Raw genomic sequence first — 27,157 nt, 5'->3', positions numbered from 1 at the left:
ACCCGGCTCGTCCCACATCCATTAGCAATGCCCTTATTTATCTGCGGAGATCTGGTGTCTAAATGAAGATCCTCTCTTGATGAATCTAAGCCGAGTGTGTGAAGGGATTTTTACAGACAGTATATGTAGGCCAAGTGAATCCGTTTTCTTTTAGCTCAATTGTTAAGAGACAGTCACATCTTGTTTACACCAGAGAACATCCAACAGCCATCACAATGAAAAAGCTTGACCTGTATTTCCATATCAGATAACGTGAAAGACACAGACGTAGAATGTTAAAGGATATCGTTGGATTCTATAAACGAAGCAGCAGCGAAGAAAAAAGGTTCCTGGCTGACAGTCAGATAATAGTTTTTGACGGCATTGATTGGAGAAGCTGATGCTAACCCTGAAAATGCATCAATTGCGTAACAAGCAGCTATTAGGGTCATCGATTTCCTGACTTCAATTGATAGCTACCAGGCCAAAACGGCATGTCAATAGTTGCATAACTAATACCTCCCTGCTCTCAGCCTTGACAAATGAGATCTCAATGAAGAGAGAGGTGTGGAGTGTCCGCCGTCACGGCCAAACTCTTCCTCTAGCAACGTTTAGCCAAGTGTGTAAAAGCACATTTGGATGAGGAAACGGCGTACATCAATGCACCCAGAAACAGACCGAATAAAGCTTCACCAGCAATGTGATTGAAGGACTTGATACGAGTCATGTAAACGTGAACATACACACGTCGTCTGTGTTATATTGTCACAATAGGACCAGTCCACTGTAAACCCAAGTGCTCAAAAGAATAAAGAAGATTCATTTTTTGGCAACTTCTCCGGGTTTACAGTGCAGGAAAAAACATCAGAGTGATTTTCACAAGGTGACGACTAGATGAAAAGGTCAGAGCATCTCCAAAATGCATGTCTGTTGGGATGTTCTCGGTGTGCAGTGGTGCCAAAATGGTTCTTGTTTAGGAATAATATTAGGAACATGACCAAAGGTTTTAATTATCTGAATTCCCAAACTGCATATTCTCTACAGAGATCTCCAGAACTATGCTGTGAGAATTAAAGTTTGCGTCCTTAGCAGACGCCACACCGGGGCCCAGTTAAACTTAGTCTCACTGAATAGCAGTTAGTTTGGACACATCCGTTTAACTTTCCGGATGTCAATGAGCCTAATATACCTTTTTATGCAGAAGAAGTTGTTACCAGTTCTAAGACTAGTCTAAGCAGTTTATGCAACCGTCGGCTCATCCCCAAAGCATGTCTTAATGATCGTAGAAGGGTCTCTCGTCAACCAATCATGTTTTGACAGCAGTAGAGAAACTTCAGGAACCAATACAGACGACAGACAGGAATACGTGATCCTCATTAAAGTCCCAGTGAAATGAAAAATGACAACGCCTATTTTTTCATGAAATATTGCAGCGTTCATTGTAAATACTTTATCAGTGTGGGTCATTATCTTTCTAAAATGTGTGTGCCCTCATAATCTTCAGTTCAAATCTGGAAATGCACTTCCCTCCTGTAATGTCTATCCATCTTAAAAAGACGTATGTTGGACGGCTTGGGCGGAGCATCCATGAACTCCTCCCCTTTAACTGTCAGTCTGCTGCCAGTTTCATTTAAAAATGCAACGGCTGTTTTGATACGGCGTGAATACGTGTTTTTCTGTTATAAATTGCACATGCATGTATTAGACACATACAATTGCAAAAATGTAAGTGTGGGAACAAAAGATGCGTTCTATCTTAAAGCGAAAGCTCACCCAGACCTGCCTGAAACGCCTCGTGTAGCCACACCCCCACAAATCTACATCAGCTCGTGCTATGATTTGACTAAGACCGCCCACATGTAAACACAAGTAAGATGGGCGTATCTGTCAGTACAATTGAAGAGGAACCTGATGTTCCAAATATGGTCAGAGGCGTTTACAATTACATCACACGCTTGCAGTATTCATCCAATCACTACGCACTAGTGAACTGGCCAATCACAGCACACCTCGCTGTTCAGAGCCATGAGATTTGTAAAAAATCAGGTCGTTTCAAAGAGGCGGAGCAAGGAGGAGAAACAAACATGCACGGTATGTGGAAAATACAGCGTTTGTGAACCTTATATCGTGTTTACACATTACATTACATATAAAACAAACAATAGTATTCATATTAGCCGTATCATAGGACCCATTTTAATTTGCTCTGTGCTTTTTCAGTGAAGTTATAAGTGAGAAACAACGAGGCAGGGCGTGCATGTGAATAAGAGAGAGAGAGACTGTAAAAGACAACTCACAGAGAATATGTAAAGCCCATTGCACTGCGGCACCTTCCACAGTTTTTTAATGTAAACACAGGTTTGTTGACACAGCAATTTCTATTATCAAACGTGCAATCGAGACCCTGGTGTCCCACACTGTCATGTTTTATCCATGAACCATGTGAATAAAAGAGAAACCGACAATGTTCAGTTTCACTTTCATAAAGAGATGCCTGTAAATGTATTTCTGACTGTGTCACCATAATATTGATTCTTAGAAGTTAAACTGTGATCGATATAACATGATAATCAAAGTCCTAACGCATCACATGTAGACCCCTGTGTAGATGGCAGTGTACGTGTTTTAATGTATACCAAAACGAATGAATGTGCAGTAAGTCATTTCATAAATACTTTATTGTATGTCAATTTAAAAATAAATGAGAAAGCATAACAGAAGTAAATATTCTGGACAGGATAAACGTGTTTGTGTGAGTGTGTTTGTTGGAATACCGCATGGCTCAACTGTTGTGTAAAGCTGCATATAAAGTGTGGCGACCTGCACGTACAAGATTCAATCAATATTTGCAGTAGTTCTCAACACAAAATCAAGTCATTACCTAATTGGAGTTAGACTTTAAAAGTGAAATGATGTAATCCGGCTTAAAACATGAAGATTTACTGACCGAGGGATGTCTTTTTTCAGGTTGAAGATTGAATGCGTCTCTTATTTATTCTGCTAGGCATTTCACTCACAGATATGTGTATCAGCATAATCTCACAGAGCTGCAGTTTATCTGGTCTCGGGATGTTTTCACATAATAGACAGTGATGATGTGGGCTGACTCGTGTAGATGATTAAGATGATGAACAGTGCCCGACCGTTCCCTCCGTCTCACAACTTGTTTCAACTTAGTTTGTGTACTTTATTGAGGAAAAAGGCAGCATAAGCCCACAAGAAGATAAATAGTCAAATCAAAATGTTTTATTTTCGTTTAGTGACTTTCTAAGGGGAATGCTCTACACTGGAGAATCAGTGGTGTTTGGGGTCTTGCAATGACCATCACGATCACTTTGAGAGAGAAAGACCTGCATAAATACTTCTTTATAACAGCATCAGGGTTTGGAAGAAGATGATGGGGAAAGCGTGATAACCTGTCCAATTTCCACGATCCCGACTCACAACAACAGAACAAAATCTGTTAAATAAGGAGATTTTGATGATTCCTAAACATACAATGGCCCTCACTGGCCCCAAAGTGACCCTCCACACACCCCACCAGAGAGGCTCTACGCTATGGCCATGTGTGTGCGTGTGTGAGAGACCACCAGGCCTGGGTTTATGAGGTGTGAATGACCCAACCACACACACTCTACTCTCAGGATCTCTCTTTTCTAGACCATAAACAAATACACACGTCTCACATAACAGTGTATGACAATCTAAAGGTTTCGCTGAACACTTTATTGAAGTTACTCTAAAAAAACAGTGTGTGTGTGTGTGGTTAGGATACCCTTACCCTGTACGGTGTGGTCAGGCCCCTGTCCAGACACTCAGAAACAAAGAGCCTCCTGAGAGAACAATCGTAATGTGCAGTGTAGTATTTCTATTCAACTAAATCAATCTCAAACGCAGCTTACTAATGTAGAATCCACTGCAGCTTGTATCATGGGACGTATAACCTGTGGATCTTAAATGTGTTCAGCACACCCTGTATGACACTACATTCTACTTGAAAATAGGTTCAGGGTCACTTGACTATAATGTTTCTCATTCTTCTTGAAACCTTTTGAATGTGCAAACTTTGTTTGAATGAAAATGAGTTTTTTTCAGCCGGTGTCATATAGAGACTTTTGAAGCAGAGATGAAACTGAAATTTGGACTTTAACCACAAGCGCTTCTTCATTATACTGAAAAGCTTCCTCATAAGCCTCGATTTGTTTGAGACAAAAGAAATAAACACACGGACGGCTTGTATGACATGTGGGTGAGTGAACTACTCCTTTAATGTCAAGTTATCATTAGGACTAATTTACCTTAGAGAAAATGAGGGAGCGATGACCTACAAGCTCTCATGGTGTTGGTTTAGAGAAGAGAAAGCTGGTGGATTTGGGTTTTTAAGTTCAGTTGGCTTGTTAAGGGAAAAGGTCTCTGCCACAGTAAACCACAGTTCAATGAGTTAGTATGTAAATGTGTCAGTGACAAAACGCTTGCAAGAAGAGAAAATCTAAAATCTTTTAAAAATATGTTTCAAAAGCGTGCATCAGATATTTCCAATTCAATAAATGAATGTAAGATTATACCAAGATAGCGTATATGTTGTTTTAGTGAGAATTTCAAGTTTTTACGGTTACACCCCATAGACATTTCTGCAATCATTCCTCGAATATTCTCTCAAAATGAAGTAAAACTAGAATTGGTCCTCAGAAAAGAGAATGAAGGCAAGAAATATGCTAATTATTTTGAAATATTAACCCTTTTAAATCTAATTACATTTACATTTTGTCATTTAGCAGATGCTTTTATCCAAAGAGACTTACAAAGAGTTCAAAGAGCAATAATACAATAGTTGCTAATACAATTAAACCACAGGGACACAAACAATGTCACGTCATTGACCCAAATACATACAGTATGCATATTTATACAGCTGTATACTGTATGACGTAGATGCACAAATCTGTGCATAAATAATTTGTTCAGGATGTATACGACATCAATATGTGACCCTGGACAACAAAACCCAGTCTTATGAGTCAATGTTTTGAAATGGACATTTTTACATAATCTGAAATCTGAGCTTTCTACTGATGTTTGGGTTGTTAGAATATGACAATAAATGGTGGAGATACAACCGATTAAAACTCTGGAATCTGAGAGTGCCAAAAATCGAAATATTGAGAAAATTGCCTTTGAAGTTGTTGATCGCAGTAGCAGGACATCCACTCACAAAAATAAAGTTTTGATATATTTAGGGTAGAAAATGTACTAAATATCTTCATGGAACATTATCTTTACTTTATATCATAAATGAATAATTTTGTCCCGTACAATGTATTTTTGGACTGGTTTGTGATTCAGGGTCACATATGATTATATTTCATTCTTCTTTTGTCTTACCATATAATAGAATGTGTGTGCGCGGTTTACAAACATTACCCTAAACAAGGGCCTGCGCAAATCTCCATCCCAAAAAACAATAAGACAGTCTGGAAAAATAAATATTTAGCTCAGGGTGTTTTTCTCAAGTGTCCCTTAAGTTCTGGTGGGTGTCAGTGCAATTAAATCATTGCGGTCAGTGTGAGCCCCCCTCAGCATTAGTACGCATTAGTCTCGGTGTCAGCCACCTATAGACCTTCATTTATGGAGCATTTATATTCATGATAGATCAGCACTAAATATTTAACAACAGGAGCTACTTTTGTTGAGCTGAAATCAAACCTTTCTGTTTCTAAAAATAACTATCGTACTCGAAGCACTAACAACAGACAGCTCGTGTGATTGACAACACAGCTTGTTAGCGTCAGATCAGAAGTTAATGGATTAGGAGGCTGTTTGGGTTTATGTGTGTGCGTAGGGGGTTAATTTCATCCGAATGTTTAATGGTCATATCATTCCACAGAAAGAATACACCCCTCAACCAAGACCAGTTCCACACAGTATAATTATGAAAAGTTTCCCTCTTTTCCACGGTGAAAGAGCAGGCTGCTCTAATGATACGGGTTAAATGCTATTATACGCCTCATTAAAATATATGATCTGGCCGCTGAAGGGTACACGTTTGCTTTATATTCACACACAGAGCAGAACATATGAAGACAGACAGAAGGGTTCTGTGTCAGAGAATACAATGACGTTTGGAGTTGTTATCTGGTGTGAAGGAGAAAGAGTTACAAAAAACAAACCCAACACTCTTCTCTTTTGTGTGTGTGCTTCAGGGACCAGAACGTTGTGTGAACTGGTCTATTAACTGATGAGAATGAGTGTACAAAAAAGTTTTTCTTTTCCGTCTTTCAAAAGTTTCACGTACACATGACGGATCAAGGAAAAGGCAAAATACAGCTGAAGTATGCAGACCGGGCCAATGGATGGTGATGTTGTTGTGTGAAGAAACAGGATGTGCCTTGGGAAATACACATGCACAGTTATAAAATATGCTAAATAAACGAGCGGGAGACTGCATTTATTAGATATTATTTACTAGATTTATTTAATTTATTATATAAAACACCATGTAGTGTGTTTCAAGCTGCTTTGGAACAATGCACATTGTGAAAAGCGCTATGTGAAATAATATTTTATTTAATTGAATTTAGCGTCTGGCGAATGTAAATAGTATCTCCGCTGGTTTTATTGGTGCAGCAAATCCACATTTTCCTGGGGGAATGTTAATACATAGTCAAATGTAAATGTAAATACGTAGTCGAGCAGCGAGAGCTCACAGTACGGGCAGTCGCCATATTGTTTTGAATATACTCGAGCGACTGAGCATCATTCTTTACAGCGGTTCAGCAGTGTTATGTCTTTACGTTTAGTTTTCAGTTGAATTCAGAGTTTAAAAGCCAAGTTTGTTTTATTTTCTATGTTGTTTTAAAGGTTAATGAGTGATCGTGTTAAATAATCGGGATCTAATGGTAATTAGTTTCTGCCAATCATAGTGTGCACGTCTTCGGCGGCATCCCATGGACACGCAGACGGACCCTGCACTGGTTCACCAGAAAGTCTTTATAACTGCCATATGTTACAAAAATCTGAAACACAACTACCATAACTCACCAACAAAGCATTACACTGTGATTGTAAAAAGCAATACAAACAATCAAAGGCACTCTACCTGCAAGCATTCTTTTTCTTCACATGCTATGGCTGGTCTATGAATTATGCATTTACACTTAACAGGTCAGGTTGTTGGAGCAGCAGTTTATGTCCATCTCAAAACAAAGGATTGTGGACAACATTTCATTTGGCATTTCCATGACACTTGGCAAATAAAGCCAATTCTGATTTTCTCCGTAACTTTACGCTTCTGAACCGGTTGTGAATAATTCAAATGTATTTATTGTTTCAATGCCTATTTTTCCATGAAATATATCAGCGTTTATTGTAAATCGTTTATCAATTTGGGTCATTCTCTTTTAAAAAATCGTGTGCTCTCATAATCTTCTGATAACACCTGAAAATAAACTTCCGTCCTGTAATGACCATCCATCTCAAATGACGTATCTCAGAGGGCTTGGGCGGAGCATCCGCTAACTCCTCCCCTTCAAATGTCAAGTCCATTTAAAAATGCAATGGCTGATGTTATACATCAAATCGCAGAGAAAGACAATAGCCATGCTTCTAATTTGTCTCATTCGAAATTGCATTTCACTTGGAAATGCGTAAAAATTATCGCAACTTACGTTCAACCGGGACTTTAACACCAATTCAGCATCTAAGGCTGTATTCATGTCAAGAACGAGTCAATACACAAGTCTGTTCTATACACAAGTTGGGGGAGGCACAAATCAGAATTCTCAATCAACCTAACCTGCATGTTTTTGGGCTGTGGGAGGAAACCGGAGCACCCGGAGTAAACCCACACTGACACAGAGAGAACATTCAAACACAGAAAGGCTTCCCATCCCAGCCGGGGCTCCAACCGGGAACCTTCTTGCTGCGAGACAACAGTGTGCTAACCACCGAGCCTCTGTGCCGCCCCAGTTGTGAACAATAAAACAATAATATTTACTGTACATTAGGCTACATTTGCTTTTAAAACACTGCGTTTAGCTCATCCTTGAGAATCTTGTTTGCTGGACCAGACACAGCTCGCTTTATTCTGAATAGTTGTTTAGACAACTCAATGACAAGTCAATAATACAATATGATCCTTTTCTGCATCCCCAGTAAAAAGTTGAAAAAAATGATATATTAAGTATTTTCTAGTATTCTATTATTAGTATATATTATGTATTCAATATTATCATTATATCTGCCTTTTTCACAAGACTGAGATGACGCGTTCAACGGTCATCTGCATCGTAAATGCTGATTTTATATTTTCTTTATTTATGTATGTACGAATAACACTATACTTTGTATGTGAGGGAGTTTCTATGGAGGTCATGGTAAATTTGACATCATTGTCTCTTTTGACCGCCGTTATCAGACTTTAGTTTCGTCGTTCTGTTTAAAGTAGTGAAAACACTTTTGTTGAATGTTTCTTTTGCTATTTGTGAAAAAAATTAGAATGCAAAAAAATATATTTGTAAACTCAACTATGACTTTTTGCGCTGCTGAGAAACCCAAAAAAGTGAAAAAAAATTCACGTGTCAGCATCTTAATGTGTTTAGGCAACAGTGCTTCAATTGGTCTACGGGAACACTGCACTCACCTTCCTCTTTTATTTTCTTTTGCTCGTCCACCTTTTCCTTTGCTTTCAGTACTTCATCAGCTTTTGCTGCAATAAAGACAGAACAGAAAAACAGTAGTTCAAAGTTACGAGCAGTTCATTTAACAATCAAGAACCAGTCAAGAATATACATCTTTATCTTTATCAGCATATAAAACAGAACATCTTTCTGCACTTTAATTAAAAGCTTAAGATACATTTGTATAGTGTGGAAGCAGCTTGTGTGCGCGTATTACGGCAATTCATTTAGTCTGTTGATTTTTTCTCTTTCCTGCCCTCCAAACAATGAAGATGTTAGCAGAGAAGAAGAAATATAGTGAGCGGTGAGGGGAACTATCAATACAGCCGGTAAATTAATTACACCTCTGTTCCCGCACACCATTTATTCTAAAGCGTTCATGTCTCCCAGGAGCAATTTAGCTTTATTGCTGTTTTTACTCGCTGATGAAGGAAGTCACGCAAAACTGAGTCCTTAATAACATTAAATGCTGGTTGTGGGGCTTGATCATAGACGTAAACCGTTACAAATGCACGTAGAGGTAAAACGGCGGTTTGACAGAAGAAATGAGTAAATAACACTATTGTTTAAGTTTGATTAGTGTAGACATGCGGCCAAAGAGACCCGTAGAAGCAGCTGGAACCGTAGAAGCAGTGTGCGTTACCATAAAAGAATAAATAACAAGCATCTCGGAAGTTTATGTTTACATTTAACAGGATATTTAGTTTCAATGAAATTCTCTACACATGGTTACGTGAGTGTCTTAACATATCTACGACAGTCCCCCCCGTCTCTTCATCCCTATTGCTGTTGAACTTCTAAAACCTTTTGCCATAAATCATTACTATAGGAGGCTGTTTACACGAGACCGTTTTCAACCAAAAACGTTTTGGCTGTTCATTTACACGACAACTGCATTTATGAGCATTGAAATCGCAAACGTCGTCTCAACGTGCAGGTTTTTGAAAACGAAGGCTTTATCGTCTCCGTGTAAACTTTGAAGGCGCTGTTTTCAAAAACGATGAAGTCATACGCGTGCGTATTACGCCTTCAGTCTGTAGGCATGCGTGAGTATTCCCCAAACATTAATGGCGGCGTCAATGCTGCATGTTTGTGACGCGTGACTGACTTACTATCATTTCTCCAGCAAAAAGTAGATTAACTGCACCAACATCCGTACACACCGACATAGTGTATTAAAAGAGCGTTTACCATAAAACAGTATGTGCGCGGGCACGTATAGTTTCTTTATCGCGCAACAGCACCATCCACTGGTCTGGCATGCATGATACAGCATTTTTATTTGTTTTCCAAGATCCGTGTAAATGCAGATCGTTTTGATAGCGCTGTCATCGCGTAGACGTACTCTTTGTTACCCCTTATGTTGGTCATTGGGTTTTGCAAATATCTAACCAATAAAAAGTATTGAAAAGGGCTTGTCCACTTTGACGTCACAATATTTAATATTTTTTTTAAAATCCATTCCTGAAAAACTGCGGAGATCCGAGGTTTTGAAAGGACAGAGACGAAAAGCTAATCCGAGTTGGATTACAAATGAATGACGTTTTTCTCCCCAAACAAACGTGACATGTGCAGGCTAAAGCCTTATTCAAACGGTTACGGTGTGTAGGGCTTTGATTTGCGTGCATGCAGTATGTTTAAACAAATGCCCTGTAATGTCATTGGATATACCAAGACTTATTAAAGATATATATTTCACGGCATGAAGTTGAGCCTAATGGCATTAGATAGCACAGCCCTTACTTGCAGCAGTAAGCTCAAGACTCACTTCATCTGCACTTCATTCCAGTTTGGCTGGCAGGACCGATAAAGGAGCCTTCGTTGAAATCCAATTGCGATTATGTGTGTAATTGCAGCTTCGGGCCCCTGGAGTCATGTAGGCATGCATGTCTACGTTTCATGAAACGATCTTCGTCTGTTTATGAGTCTTTCACAGATAAATATGGATGTGTATGCGCTCACACAAATGCATGCCCCTCCTTCCTCCTGGGTCAATTAGCAGCGGCGGTTTGTTAGATTTGAACGCAATAGCGCAAACAATCAGAAAGAAATCAGTGAGACCCATTAATATTACATGATTGATGGAGTGGTAGTGTGTCACACAAACACGAGCACAGAGGGACTCACAATTTAGATTGAATAAAGCACTTTAGCCCAATCTGATTAAAGCACTACAGCAGAGCTGCATGCAACACCTACTCAACCTTCACCCACTTCCTTTTCTGCTCGACAGCAGCAATTCATTTTTGTAATACTGCAGGCTGAAGGAAGTTACCGGCCCCCCAAATTATATTAAGCAGACATGTGAGAGGTTATTGAATGCAAGCGTGTGCTTGCAAAATACAAATTCGTCCGTGAGAGTGTAAGTGATACCGTGCAAAATCAGAAAGGGAGAGGCGTTGAAGAATGTGATCCTATTTGTTTGTGTTTGTCTTGGCTGTTCAAAAAAAGTCGGAAAGAGTATATTAAAAAATGATGCACGAAAATGCTCCATGAATTCACATAATGGATCATGAATAACCAAACTCATGCTCCGATAAATGCTGTGATGTAAAAATAGGTGTAAAGTAAAGCGGATGTTCTGATTCATGTCCACACGTTCAATCTAATACGTACAATTTTTACGAGGCGAGTCAAAAGTCGCATAAATTACGATATGATCTTCCAGGCCGAGGTCGCGTTGCAAACTGTATCCGATTTAGGACCACATACTGTATGTGATACTGGACAACGAAACCCAAAGGGGCCAATTTGGGGAAATTTTTATTCATACATAATCTGAAAGCTGAATAAATACACTTTCCGTTAATGCAGGGCTTCACATTAAAGTCCCTGTGAAATGAAAGTTGCGATTGTTTTTACTTCCGTATTCTTAGTAGTGGGCGTGGCCTGTATTTTTACTGCGAACTGATTGGTTGTGTAAAAACAGCTGATCATTTTTATTTGGGGGAGGAGTTAACGGTTTCTCCGCCCAAGCCGTCTAATCTTTACAGGCGGGGTGAAGTTTGTAGGCGTGTTTCTGGTCATTTTTGTTAGGGATTTTGCTAACAAAATATCTTCATTGAACATGATCTTTACTTAATATTCTAATGAGTTCTGGCATTTAATAAAAATGTATCATTTTGACCCATACAAAGTTTTGTTGGCTTTTGCCACAAATTTCCCAGTGCTACTAAAGACTAAAGCGGCGCGTCATATGAGTCTCTTGTTCACATATTTATTATGTCCTTCATGGTGAATGACGCGTAGAGCACTACGCTAGGTTAGGGTATGATTCAGACAGTGTAAACATGTTGTCCATTGGGACAAATGAAGTCTAATTGAACTTTAATGTCACGCGAGCGGATGCACGTGTTTAGAGACACGACAGAAAAAATCAGATCATATGCGCAGATCCCATGCACAAATCGGATCTGACCCATTTCAAGTCTACAGTTTGTTGTGTGTTATAGAGATCAGACATCGCAACCTTGATGAGTAAAGACAAACGCCACTATCCACTTCTTAATAAAATATACAAATATATGCAATTCTAGATTGATAAAGTCAAAACAGTGCTGGTATCAGATTGGGATTAATATCGGCAGAATTAAGGTGTCAGAATCCAATCGGTAAAAGAAATGTGGTATCGCTACATCCCTACTCACAACAGGCATTAAAATAGTCCACAAATATTTACCCCAGTCACTTCAGTCTTGGTCAGAATAACGGAGAAACATAGCTGATATACAATTGTGAAATACTTTGTAATAGCATGAATAGTGTTGCTATGTGAATGTGTAAAATTCTATGACTATATTTTGATTTATTTGAGGCTCTCAGTATTCTTAAAACGTCATGAAATGTGGTTCACACAACAGTTCAGTTGAGAGGCAGAGGCATGGACAGAGAGGGGATGAAAAAAGAGGCGAAGATCCTAAATTGCAAAACACTTTTCCGAAATCTCAAATGATGTTGCCATGGTGATGCAATCATTTTACGGCAAAAAAACGAAGCAGGAAGTGTCTCGTATCTGCAGCACAAGTTTAGTGGCTTGAGCACTTAAATGCGCTTTCCCACAGTGCATTGTGTTCTGAGATTCACCATGTAGCGGTAGTTTAAAAACTTAACTAGTCCGCTAAGGATCTACAAGCCCCCCTATTACTTACTCAATTATGTGTGTTAGATGTAGACTACAAACAATAATGTACGGAAATGTACAACAAATGATTGCATAATAATCCGAATATTTGTTTGTATCCGTCACATGCTGATCTGAATAGAAAAGAAAAAAGGAGAATACAATAACGTATTTAAAGAAATGTAACACAGATGCTCTCTGTCACAGGGGATTGGACTAATGAGGGCAATAGGTCACATGGTACTGGCAAGGGGCAGTACCTCACATACCCACTAGATGGCAGGTAGCATTTCTCCATCACTTTATGCAGAAACTCCAGTGACAGCGAGCAGCACGATTAAAACCAGTCTGTGTACATCTTGTTAGGCATAATTTGCATGAGGGAAATTAGACCCTGGCATGAATTTAATTTGTACAATGAGAAACGGGAACAGCAGCGAAATTAAGCAAGCTGCAAATAGCTTCAAATCATACTGGAGAAAATAATCCTTAGATACGCTTAAATGATCTTTAAACCATCGATTCTATGTACAAAGTAACTTCGCATGGACAAACAGTATACAAACAGAATTCACAAATAAACCACACTTTACATATGACTTTACATACACTTCTTGCCAAATAGAGGAAAAAAAACCTTCACACACGATTTAAATGATATTCATAAAATATGAACAACCCAAACAATTAGAAACGGAGATATACCGTATCAATATGATCAATTATTCACTAAAAGTTGTCTCGTTGCATTTCTGTTTTAGATGCTGACTGTGGGGCCAGTGTTAGAGATCAATGGCTTCATATAATCAGATCTTCTGCTGCGTTGAAATCCACTGACAAAAATAAATACATAAATATATGAACGACAGGCTCGACCAAGATATGAAAAGTACAATCACGAGGAGTCATTAATTAATAACATGTGTAGAAGGTTGTGTTATTTGGGAATTAGACCCGAGGGACCCGGGAGCGGAGAGGGAAAGAGCGTTTGCGATAAACCCCGAACAAAGATGAAATATTTCACTTTAACACACGCACCACTGCGGTCTAGTAACAGGGCTTTGCCTAAAATCCGACAGCCTCAATCTGGGAATCATTTAAAAAGGTTTCTTTAATTTACACAGAGAAATAATGATATATCGACGCAGAAACAAAGCAGTCAGAGAGTTTGGGTTTTCATCATGTCCAAATGAGACTTTGGTTGAACGGGGCTGTTTTATTCATGAGCGGTTTAGAGATATGTGCGTAGGCCTGTCTGTCTCTTTCTTCACTGCATCTGCTGCGAGTTCAAACTCTAAGTCAATGTCGCTTAAAGCCTCTAACAGCTGAATGAGCGCAGCAGTTTCGCAAGTCTAACTGAAAGATATACTTTGTTGAAGAGAAACAAATATTTGTACCCAGAAACAAATACTTTTTGGCAGAGTTGCAACAAGGAAAGTCAAAGCAAAGCTCTTCATGTCAGTATGTCCTTACTCGAAGCGCAGTTTTTTTGACACCTCATGATCATATCCTGAACAAATGCTCTTAAGCGGGGGTTAAATGGGCATTGTTACAGTATGTGCCGGGTGGGGGGTCTCTGTGTGGGATTTTGAGGGGTGCGTATATGAAGCATATAATCTTATTCATTGACAAACTGTAAAATATAAGTTGAGAGAGTCCTTTGCTATGAACAATAACACGCTGATCAAACTCATTCTAGATGCCAGCAGTTTACAAAGCTACATGTGATAAGAATAAAATCATTCTGTAGGCTTGTGCCGTTTCCTTGTGTCAATATCAAATATTTTCATCATTAACGTCCGCAGAATTGTGTGTATGACCTGTGTATTTCCAGTAGTTCACAATGTTTCAGATGAGCCATTAACTTGTGCACCGTTGCCGTCGCAGGCACCATGAACAAACCGCTTTAAATGCTTGAATTTGAATAAAATGACATCCTTTGGGAGTCGATCCTACGTCAAAACAACAGTGCGCACCAGACAAGATCAGCGCTGCAGAAAGGAAACACAAGCGTGCGGAGAAGCGGTGCATTCCAAACAGAATATATCTCCATCTGAAGGGCCCTTCGGGAATGGGACACCATAGAAAACGTCACTTAGCCCAAATAAAGAGAAAATGACGTTGTTTTTATTGCTCTTGCCAAGTGAATTTTAAATGGACAACTGAGTTTTTCCCTTCAGAGCTTACACATCAAGAGCTTTACTCTAGGAAGAGCGTAGGGCATAGGGATGATCACTTTGGAATGAACGCAGTGAATGATTTCTGCGCGCACGCCGTTAATGCACGACTGCAACTTGGGTTACTACGTTGCATGTAGTCCAGTTTTTAAGGTTATACAATGACAGAAAGGTAAATTGTTACTTAAACTTCAGATTTATACTGGGGCAAAGCAGATTTATTCTGGGGACGACGGAGTGCCGCTCTATACCACCAAAAGAGGCGCACACATGCTGGGAGACGGTCAGCCTAAGTGCCGGGGCTCTGCCCCGGACGGCCCCGGCCCAATTTAACCTCTGCACTTAGGAGAGAAAGAGAGAAGGATGCACGTCAAAGAGAAGTGAAAGAAAACCGTGAATGATGTATTCTATTCTCACTTGAAGGTATAAGCCTTGTATGGCTCAGTGGGTCACAGCGGGACCGGGCCTGAAACTTACCCAACACCCCACACAAAGGGACTGGTTCATGATATTGTGCTCAGCCAAGCTTCAGCAACTAAGCTGGGGTGGGAGAGGGACCGGGTGAAGGTCTTTTTCTTTTTATGTTATATTGCATCCTAATTGCAGTGTCAAGTTCCTGGGTAAGCTGTCAATCCGGGCTATTGAGGCCAGAGAGCTGTACCTACACTGAGAGATGCAAATCAGAAGAACAGGAGATGTGCTGAGAAGGGGAAACATAAGCTGCAGGTTGCTATAAAGAATGGCAACAGAGATAAGAGACCCCACACCACGGAAGAGCTCACTTCTGCCTGCCTTCTCATCTCCTTATGCTCATCACATTGCTTAAAATATTGATCATCAATTAGCAGCGCGTCTGTTTTGCTACAGAACCGGTGTCACAGTCTATCGCATTGTCAAACCCAATTCACAGCTTTTTCAAAGTTGATTTTATCTGCGGTGTGCTTTGCCTTTGGAGAAGTCATTAGGCGGGAAACATAGCCCGGGGTGAAATCACCAATTCTCTTTCATTACAGCTGAGATGAGGTAGGTAAGGGAGATTATTAGAAGTTTGGAATGATCACAAAGCTCAGCACAGGCTGTCAGATCCCCCCTAAGTGTAATTCATCTAGCCTGTGTCCTCCCCACCACACCCCCAGCAATCCCAATTCTCCAGGCGGCTTTTCACTGGGTGCGGCAGGGGATGGAGATGGACATTATTCATGAACATCTGCAGCATGGTGAATATTCTCTACCAAGTGGCATGCTGCCACTGGAATCAATGCACAAAATGGTGACCATAAAAATGTTGGGATCACGAATAGATGAAGATATAGAGTTTATGAACGCTCTTTTCTAAAGTACCATTAACAATGAGTTTTTATTATGAGTAGTTATAATGAGATTTGGCAATATAGCGATTCAACTAGACATTATATAAATACAATACTTCAATCTAAATAAGATTATAATTTTTAGTAAGCTTAAACATATGTGGCGCATATTGTTGTTTTTTGTTGGGGGGGACCTTGAGTGCAAAGTCATGGAAAACGTGACATTCCAAAGTTTCACCGTCAACTGGCTGCCACCGTACAAATTATAATATCAGTTTGTTGTTTATCACATTTTGAATTTGCAAAATAGCTCTTTAACTACTAAAACACAACAAAAGGTTATTAAGTCTAAACAATATTTTAGGTGGAATATAACTTTATATTTAAAAAAACAACATTCAAGAAATGTCCAAAGTAACTTTGTCAACACTGCACAGGACTTTATATTTGGTAATGACACATTTTGCTATAATGGTGTTTTCAAAACCCAGGACTGGATATAAAGGCTAACACTGAAATGACATGATGGTCTGTCGCTACACCTTTAAATGTTGGTGTTCAGGATCTATCATGCATTCACAGCTTTATTTAGATGTTATATAGAGCTCAAATAAATGTTGCCTTCTGGAACAACAGCGGTAACTTCTCTGCTCCTCATAGGCTATTTAAAGTCCCAGTGAAATAAAAAATGACAATGTTTATTCTTTCATGAAATATTGCAGTGTTTATTGTAAATAGTTTATCCATGTGGGTCATTCTCTTTTTAAAGTTCACGTGCCCATATAATCTTCATCAGTTAAAATATGAAAATGCACTTTTAAATGACGTATGTTAGACGGCTTGGGAGGAGCATCCGTTAACTCCTCCCCTTCAATTGTCAGTCTGCTGCCACTTCCGTTTCTAAATGGAATGGCTGTTTTTGATATCCAATAAATTTGCAGAGACGAAAGCCAAGCTCACTATTGTTCTCATTTGAAATTCCATTTCATTTGGAAATGCGTCAAAATACGCAAGTAAAAACAACAGAAACTTCTAGTTCACATGGACTAAAATTAAGCCATTGAATATAAATCTATGGCTTATATGAATATATATAATGTAGTCAAAAAGGGCTTCTGTTTTTCATCTACATTTTGTGAGTATTGCCCTTTAAAAACGATGCTGAGTTCAGAAGATCACCAGTTTGCTTTGTGTTTGTCTTCCGTTCATCTACTGTTATCATGTGGCAAATGAGCTGAATGGTGTAGTTTATCTTACAGGGGAAAGGTTTTTGACAGCACCTGAAAGCACTGGACTAAGGCCCTTCTTAATTGACAGTGGCGGGCGAAGTTTACCATAGCCGTTAAAAGCTAAATGATGCCTGACAGCTTTGTCAGTGCGTTGGAGGATTTTCAATGGCAGAGCAGAGATTCTGCTCGATTCCAGGCCTTTTATCTACCAAACTCTGAGTGTCTCTTCAGGAAAAAAGAAACCATATATTTTGCGAAAAAAGGGAAAGATACTCATGTATGACAGATGTTCGTCAAAATACAAAAAGTAAATTTAAGGAGAAATCTCTGTAAACACAGTGCCATCGACAAGCTGGATGCAAAGGTAACGTGTCAGAAGACGTTAGATAAGCTATCAGAAAACAAAGAAAAACAACAACAACAATAACACTGCCTCTTCTCCGTGTCCTCCTTGCGCCCTCCTCCTTCTTATCACTCCACTCCATCCCACTCAGAATCAGAACATCTCTGTTTGTCTCTGGCTGAGGGCTATTATTTTAACCTCCCCTCATCCTGACTCATAAGTGAGAAGCAAACAGTGTGCTGCTGAGAACAGAACTGTCTCTCCTACAGGAGAGAGCACATCAAGCACAGTCCAGACTTCTGAACCGGGTTTATTGAGAAAGGGAAAAAAGAAAAATACAATCTGGCTGGTTGACTTCTGCTGATGATGGCTGTACACACAAAGTACAAAGTTTCATCTTATGACATAAACAAACGTTACGCACTTTTGTGACCCCGACTGAACTTCCGGTGCACATTCACAAACAATAAAGCGCCTGTAGATGATTTCTGATAACTATCAATAGAAACCCAGAAGAGACGTTACTTGGCTAAACTTGTCTCTCCAATATTTAGAATGTAGACTGCGATACCAAGATCAACCACTGGACGTCAATGTACAATACGCTTTCTTTAAATGTGCCCAGACTACAGAACCAATTCAACAAATCATTTATTTAATAAAATTAACACACAACTAAATTCAACAAATCGTTTATTTAATACAATTATTATACAATAAAATAATCATGCAAATTGATATCAACATAAGTTAAATCAAATATAAATACTTATATTATTAGACATTATCCAAACACAGGAAGTTAAATGGGGGTCAGGCACGCGTGATGATTTTTTTGCATGTTGCAGTGCATAGTAATACAAGTACATTCAAGGTTTTTGACGGACATTTGTACGATAAACAAAACTGTATTGAGCCAACACTTTATATAGGGCAGTCTATCTGAAAGGTGACGCCTACATAATAAAGACTTTAAGTTCAGGCATGTAATACTCCTGCTCTCAGATCTTTCACTGTATCTCACCCAAGTGAGGAGGACGAAGTATAAAATAAATCTTTATCCCCATTTGTTACATTTCCTCTCTTTTCACAATGCATGAAAGCAATTAGCACTGTGGTTTGTTTCCCAGCTATGTGCTAAGTGTCTCCATGTGCCCAATCGCAGGGCTGTTGTTGCATGAGTTCGCCCACTCGATCTCGGCTGAGCTTCCCTCTCTAGACGCCCACACAGTACGTTACACAATTGTTAACCTGAACAGTGCCCTGCTTAAAAACCCCCATTACTGCTTTCTTTTGTCTTGGTGTTAAACGGGTGAGAGGAGAGGTATGAAGCCAACAAATGTACAGATCGTTTTGTTTTCTTAAGTTGGTACACGATTCTCACTATAGATGGGGATCACTTCCTCCTCATCCCCTGAGATCTCACTACAAGAATACAAGTGTCTGCATAAGTGCATTCAAAGTGTGAAACTGTTCTTAATCTAACGTTCCTTTTTGTTACACACATCAGAGACACACAATAGTGTAATAGCTAATAGATAATAATGAAGCTATTTAACAAGAGTTTTGTTAAGCAAGTGGCTGTGAGAATGTCACTGACAGTATGATCACACAATTGTCTCAGCTGATGAAAAACACTCCGGGTTACAAATCACTTCAGGTAAACATGGGAAACATCATGGTTACATATGAAGAGTGTTGTTCCAAAATGAGATGACTGTCAAAAATCATGTTTTTATTGTGATTATTAGGTGGGTTTTTTTTAATTTTGTCTAAAATCAAAACCAACCAACTGCAGTATGAATGATTTTAATTGGAAGGCACAATTATCACTCTTGGACACTTAAATAGGAAACAGCTAAACTCTCTGAAGTTGTTCCCTTTCACTCTTAAAAATAAAGGTGCTTAGAAGGTTGTTCATGGTGATGCCATAGAAAAACCATTTAGCCAAATGTTCTTTAATGAATCATCTCTTTCTTACGTTTTTATAACCTGAAGAACCTTTTTTGCCACAAATAACCTGTTGTGAAACAGAAAGGCGCTTTGGATGTTAACTGTTCTATGTTCTATGGCATCGTGAAGCACGTAATGAGTGTTTTACAGAAATCTTAATAAAATAACACAAGTGCTCACTTTTAACAGTGTCAATGGCGTTATCCCTTAGTGAACGTGTGGTGAGATAAATAATAAAAGTCATCAGCAGTTCTTCAATGGCTCAGAAAAAGAAAGAACATATGAATCAAAAGTTAAATCTCCATCCAAATATAAGGTTCTGTGCATAGAGACTCATCCTAAACAGACAAGCACCTGTATCTCTGAATTTATGATTGTGTCTATGCTAGGTAATGCTAGGGATTTAACAATATCAAAATCTCACTGTACGGAAATACCTCTGTATACCGTCCATAATGACTTGAAAACGTACCATAAGAGTCCTCTATTCTTGATCCTCTCATCATAACTGTTGCTTAGAGGTACGAGTTATAGTACGAGATGGGTCAAATGGCCTAAAATAATTACTATAAAATAAAAGGAACCAGATCTACTATTTTTTAATCGAACTATCTCTATGTTAGGCCGGCAGACAGATCGCTTCATACAGTCATGTGACCATGATAATATCGAGACAATATTGCTATTGCGATAACACGATACGATCGTATTGTAACATCCCTATTTAATGCATCAGTTAGTTGCCTGCATTACAATGATTCGATATTTCACTTCCTAGCAATTAAACAAACATACAAAATCACTTAACCTCCAAATATAACATCAAACAGAGCAGACTAAATGTGGCTTTAAACGTTCCAATGGGTTTTAATGCATATTGTCTGAGCGCCCAGAATTGATGAATTTTCGAGTCTTGCGCTAGAAAATGCTATCGGATGATCTCAAAATAAGCGATTGCATCAAAAATTAGGTGCAGCTCAAGCTAAAGATGTCTGTGGGTAGAAGATAAAGCACAGCAGAGGAGAGCGAGGCAGACAAGATAATAAGGAGACCCAGGGATGGATTACAGATTACTTACACAATCATAAATAGTTTCTCCTCCGCGTATTCAATAATGGCCTTCACCCTGTATTGAGTAATCCGTTTTGGGCAGCCAAAGGAAGCAGCTAATACAGTCTTATCAAAACTGGGTATTGGGAAGCAGGGCCAAGTGCAGTTGTTTACAAGGTGAGGGCAGGCAGACAAGGCGGGAAAGAAAAGGAAGGCGTTCAAATCCACTGGTAATTCCCTTTGGGCTGTAATCCAGGGGGATTATGGGTACATTTTTATAGAGATGATACCATTTATCTTTAAGATGCTCATCTACTGGTTGCAGAGTGAATGAAGGAAAAGCTGATAAAATGACAGAATCTGAGAAGTAAATGAGTCAAAATAATGAATAGCAGGTAAACATGTATATATAAACTATTGATTGATGAATTCTTAAAGATTTCCCATTGCGTTAGAACGATGTACAGTATGAAGCTTTGTTGCTCCCTCCTCCTCCTCCTCAGACCATAATGCTGCTTTTCCTATGGGGTGTTATTGATAAATACTATTAATAAATGGATAATAAAATACTATTAATAAATGGATAATAAAATACTATTAATAAATGGATAATAAAATACTATTAATAAATGGATAATAAAATACTATTAATAAATGAGAAAAATTGTATAGGATAATGCAATGCAAGTCGCTTTGGATAAAAGCATCTGCCAAATGCGTAAATGTAAATAAAGAATCGGAAACGTGAATACTATTGCCAGTACAAAAAGTCACATCAAAGGGTGAACCAAGGAAAAGCCGCCTTTTTTATGGAATACAAAATATGGATATATATGGAGGATTGAAATGCGATACTGTCAGACCCATGGTGCATACAAATATAAAAAATACAGATACTTACATGTATGTAAAATATAACTTTTACAAACCTATAGGGCTTGAATATTTACATTTAGCAGATGCTTTTATCCAAAGCCACTTACAAATGAGGTAAACAATGTAAAGAAATTGAAACAACACAAGGACAACAAAAAACACAAGTGCAGTAAAACCGATCTCATAAAGCCAACCACAGTATACAGAGCCAAGCTTTTTTTTACAAAAAGGAGATAAAAGTCAGAAGTTGACGGAAGAGCCGATTCTTAAAGATGGCCACACAATCTGCTGATCTTGTAGTAGCGGGCAGATCATCCCACAAACGTGGAACCGTCCCAGAGAAGGTACGTGAGAGGGATTTTTTAGGGATGGCACCACAAGACGTATATAATAACCCTCTTCAGCTTCCGGTTGGCGATACTTAAAGCAGAGAAATGGGAAACTGAGGAAAGAGACACATTAAGCAGATGCTGTTCACTGAAACACAGCAGCGGTATTTAGAAGTTCTACCGTATTTGAAATGATACTTTCATAAGTTTAAAGGATACTCCACCGCAAAAGGAAAATCTGTCATAAATAAATCTTCAAGAAGTTGTACGAGAACTCAAGGACCTAATGAATGAGATCCGGGAGCTTTCTGACTCCCACCCATAGACAGCAAAGAAACATCCTACTGACTTGCAGATGTGCAAAACTCGTCTGTGAACTCACGGCTTTTGGTTCAGGAGTTTTACACCATATTTACCGCCAATATTACGAGCCCCCTGTTGCTTTTCGCCATTTCGTCCGACAATCAAACCGTAGAGTTTATCCGGCTGTGCATTATGTGGTTTTAAGAAGTCCTTTACCATTGTTGCTGGCCGTCACGCTGTATGAACATGATCCCATCTTAAAGTCATGTTATTGTGGAATCTTAGTTGACATAATGGTCAACAATAAAGACCCCTTTAAACAGACTCCAAAAGCGAACAGTCACTTTCCACAATCTGTAATACTCGCAGGCAAAGTTAGTTATTTTCACGTGAGTGACGCGAGCTGACAAATATTTTCATTTTGCGCAGAAGACGAGATTAACGCCCGTCCGCGGCAATAACGCCAGCCGATTCACGTCATTCACATCACCCGCGACTTTGCATTGACTTTTAATGTAATTAACTTGCACAAATCGCTTAATTCGTGTTTGGTGTGAACCCAGCAATAGTTTGTGATTTGTGCACCTGCACTGAAGGATTCAAGAAGGTGTAACTGTTGTGTTTACGGGAGAGAAGAAAATCCACACGCTTGCAAACTTCAAATGTACTAATACATATAAGTGTATGATAATTAAATATATATTAAATAACTCATTAGCTCTTTTTCCAGCTAACGAATGATAAAACTTTGACGGTCAAGCAAAATCCATTCTAATGTAAAAAGGCTTAAACGAATAAAATGTAAAACTACAGCACTTGAGAAGAAACATACCATTCTCATCCGTCAGTGTGTAATATAGGGTAATATAGTTATTGCTTAAGTTAGTACGCCTATCAATGGGATTGCTTTCAGATATTTTATAGACCGGCCGCATTTGAACTTACACGGATAAGATTTGAGTGCTGATGCAAAGCAAATCCAGGCACCAGTCACTTTACACCGGGATGCTTCACGAAGGAACGTTAGTAAAATGCTGAATTCATAATGGGTCATGTTTTCAGCTTTTAAACATATGAAGCGTTTGTCCCATGTATTGTCACATATAAAAACAATGTGCACGTTGTAAAGACATAACGAAAGTTCATTCACTTATGGAGCATGTTTTCAGTTTTCATAGATATGATGCGTTTATAACTTTCATTTAAAAAAGGGAAATGTGCCGGATTTAAGACGTAATGCATTCACTTAAAAACTTTTAAACAAATGATATGTTTGTCTTATGTACTCTCTCTTATACAAAATAATGTGTTTGGTATTTAAAGATGATTCAGTGTTTCTCATTGGCTAAATGAACATTCTCTTTTTTCTTATTTTGTTGTTACTGGACGCAGGGGGTCTCACAGCCCTGTGCTTTCTGCTTGAAAGGGGCGAAGGCCAGCGGCGCATTTGCATTTAAAGAGACACACACACCAAAACAGCCTGTTTTTCCTCACAGGCAAAAATGGACTTGTAGGGCGCAGTATAGTAAAAGATCTGTGGTGTATTTTGAGCTGAAACTTCACAGACACATTCTGTGGATTTATATCACATGTTGTAAAAGGGCTATATTAGAGGGCCTTTAAAGTAAGGAACTTTTCTGATTAGACAGAAATAAGCAACTACAGTAATAAGGAGAAATAAACCAAATGTTTATTTTTCTTTAACCCCAACGCCCTAGCCTAACAAATCCAGAAAGAGAGAATGGGAATGGGATATATGTTTATATGGGATAAAAACCAAATGAAGCCGCAAGTCAGTAAGACAAAAACAGACCTAAAGAAACTTGATTTTTCTGTAAACTGGAAAAACAGATATAAACCTATATAAAGATATATAGTCAATTGTTTTCCCCATTTTCTTGTTGTCTTTTTCTATCATTTTACAGTTTTTGACTATAGTTCAAAAAGACACCTAGAATCTGTAAAGAAAACTTTAAAATTCACTTTTTACTTAACAGGAAAATATGTAAAAATAACAGTAAAATAAAAGTTTTTTTTACAACGTAAGCCAGTCAAAAGTGAATAGGTGTCCAAAAATTTAAATGATGACCCCAAAACAATTGATGGCTATGAAACTTTGTGCCCACCCGACCTCAAACGTTTTCTTCGTTTAGCCCTCTTCTTTGTCCCTTTGGTCCGCGTTGGCTCACTTTCTCTGGCTGTTGGTTGACGCCAGCTCATGTCATTATGAAAATGTAGTTTGGGCCTAGTTGAAAGGGTGGGGTGGCTTCTTCATTAATCAGCACGTCAAATAAATCCTCATGCCGCTTCTCTGACAGAGCATCAGTCACGGCAAAGTGTTCCTTAACAGACAGAGAGGAATGAGCTGCCTGTGGGACAGGGTCAATCAGAAACTCATCAAATGCGTCATTTCATCTATGTATTTAGACAAACGGCACTTGTTTATGGGAAAGATATCAGGTGTTCTGGAATAGGGAGCGGTGCTGAAACGACACATCCATTAATCAGCTCTTGATTATAGACGACGAGGAAGGTTGTTTATCCTAATTTCATTCATTGCGATCAACAAAGAAAATACAAGCGCGCACTGCCATTAGCAGTGGCCGCGGACGGCACAATTATTTCCTCGTATTAAATTAAGCAATGATGAATGAGCCAATAAAAACTAAAACAAAGACATTTTTATTACTTCAATTTGAACTCTCCCCTTCAATCTCTGATCCCAGTGTAAATAATGATGTGGGTGTGAAAGTGTATTTTAAAATGTTTACTAAATGAGCCAGGGGCAAGAGAGAGATAATGTGATAATGCATGCCAATGTCAAAGTTGTTTTTCACTCTCGTCTCACATTACACTCAAACTTACGGACTTGTTTTAAACCCAAGTCAGTGGGTGTGCTAGTTAGGGCTGTCAGTGAAACTGTCAACAACCCCAAAGTGGCTTGAGCGAATAGTCTGGTTTCATCATTCGCGACTCGCCATCAGCGTGTCCTGCCCCCCATCATAACAGATACAGTACACGCTCAGAGTCTGGCCGTTTAATCAGAAACATATTTCTTAAATGGGCGGAGAAGATTACATGTTAAAATGTGCAGAGCATGACACCAAAACAAAAGCTTCCAACCTAATAAGCTAACAGAAAAATGGGTAACACTTTACTTAAAGGGACACTTCACCTGAAAATGACAATTCTGTCATCATTTCATCGCCTTCGAGTTCTTCCAAATCTGTTTAAATGTCTTTGTTCTGATGAACACAGAGAAATATATTTGGAAAAAATGCTTGTATCCAGACAGATTTTGCCCCCCGTTGACTCCCATAGTAGGAACAGATACAATGGCGGTCAATGGTGCCCCAGAACTGTTTGCTGTCCAACATTCTTCTAAATATCTTCTTTTGCTTTCAACACAACAAAGACATTTATACAGATTTGGAACAACTCGAAGGAGAGAAAATGTTGACAAAACTTTAATTTTGGGGTGAAGTGTCCCTTTATGGTTAACTTGATACAGTCCAAGTTAAACCATTGACTGCAACTGGTAGGTCATGAGTAAATAAACACAGCTGATGTCACAGAAATCAAGATTTCTCGCTGCAGAATTCCGTTTCATATTCGCACACTACCTCACAAACCCCAGAAAGTAGACACCGGGCTAATTAAATTACTTCGCAAAGTTTACTTAACTGGTAAGCAAAACGTAAGGTGCCTGCACATTTTCTTTCATTTCGCTACAGTGACAGGCCTGTTTGAAATTCGTCTGCAAATAATTAGTGCATATATTTGCATCAAAATCATTTACACCATATGTTGAAGAAACGACGGAAACCGCACGGTGAAAATATTCTCCTTTATCTGTTATGCAAATGTGCACGTTAAGGCTGTGGAAGGAGAAAGCAAGATAGAGAGATTTAAACGGCAGATCACCAGGTGGTTTTAAAACCCAAGACCACTGAGGAGGAGAGAGACGGGAGCAGGAGAAGAAATTATTCCATTTGGGTACCAGTGTACAAGGTTTCGTTTCAAAAGCCCACCAGATGCTGTTTGAAATCTGCCAACAGCCAAGAGAAAGCCCTCTCCTCTTGAACCCGCAAACTGCAGTTGTGTCCGATTCCTCACACACAACTCACTGGATTAAGATTTATAGGGATTCACTCGGAACAACATGTGTGATGTAATAAAGCAAAACATTATTAAATTGCCACGCCCCTCGCACTAACATTAGAACAGATGTTGGAGAACACATCAAGGCCATGTATTCTTCTCCAGATTGAGTGGGTGTCCAATGAGAGAGACAATGTGAAATAAAGCAGATCATGGGAACAAATGTCAAAAAAAGAGAGAATAAATGTGTTCAAAACAACAGACTCAACTTCAGCCTATAAATTCCAGCTAAAGTGTGTGTGTAAGGAAAGGTGATACCCGCGGTGTGTATGTGGTCTGCTGGCCTCACATCTGCTTCAACAGTCTAAACTTCTGTTACTTCCTAACAGCAAACTTCAGTGAATTCACAAGCTGTATGAGCGACTCCCTTTAGTGACGCTAAACTGCCGAGCTTTCAGTGTTCATGTTCTGGTCTCTCTCACCAGGGGCCTGTCGAGTACCAATAAAAAACCCACCAACAAATCAAAGAGGAGCAAAAAAAGACCAATTGAAAGATTTGATGCTTCCCCAGCATGACCGTGTGTCATTCGAAGTGACCAACAGGACTATTCAATGAGGAACACAAACAGATGTTGGTAATTAGGTTTTAATGTACTTTGAACATACCAGCATCTGCTCGACGACAAAATTAAGAACATTGTTTGACAGCCTG

At 39.0% G+C, this 27,157-nt stretch overlaps 1 protein-coding gene across 4 annotated transcripts in view; it reads right to left on the bottom strand.

Annotated features, from left to right (window-relative positions):
* The window catches only part of rsrc1 (arginine/serine-rich coiled-coil 1), an 89,636-nt gene that overhangs the window by 9,517 nt on the left and 52,962 nt on the right, over positions 1-27,157 (bottom strand). For all 4 annotated transcript variants that reach the window (XM_079480944.1, XM_079480943.1, XM_079480945.1 and 1 more), the window contains exon 7: positions 8,618-8,683. In XM_079480944.1, coding sequence (XP_079337070.1) covers positions 8,618-8,683 — 66 coding nt within the window. The remainder of the gene's footprint in view (positions 1-8,617; positions 8,684-27,157) is intronic.

Source organism: Barbatula barbatula, assembly GCF_947034865.1.
Source record: "Barbatula barbatula genome assembly, chromosome: 19".
Classification (NCBI taxonomy): Eukaryota; Metazoa; Chordata; class Actinopteri; order Cypriniformes; family Nemacheilidae; genus Barbatula; species Barbatula barbatula.
The sequence above is the reverse complement of the archived record's forward strand: the minus strand, read 5'-3'. Positions and strand labels throughout refer to the sequence as shown.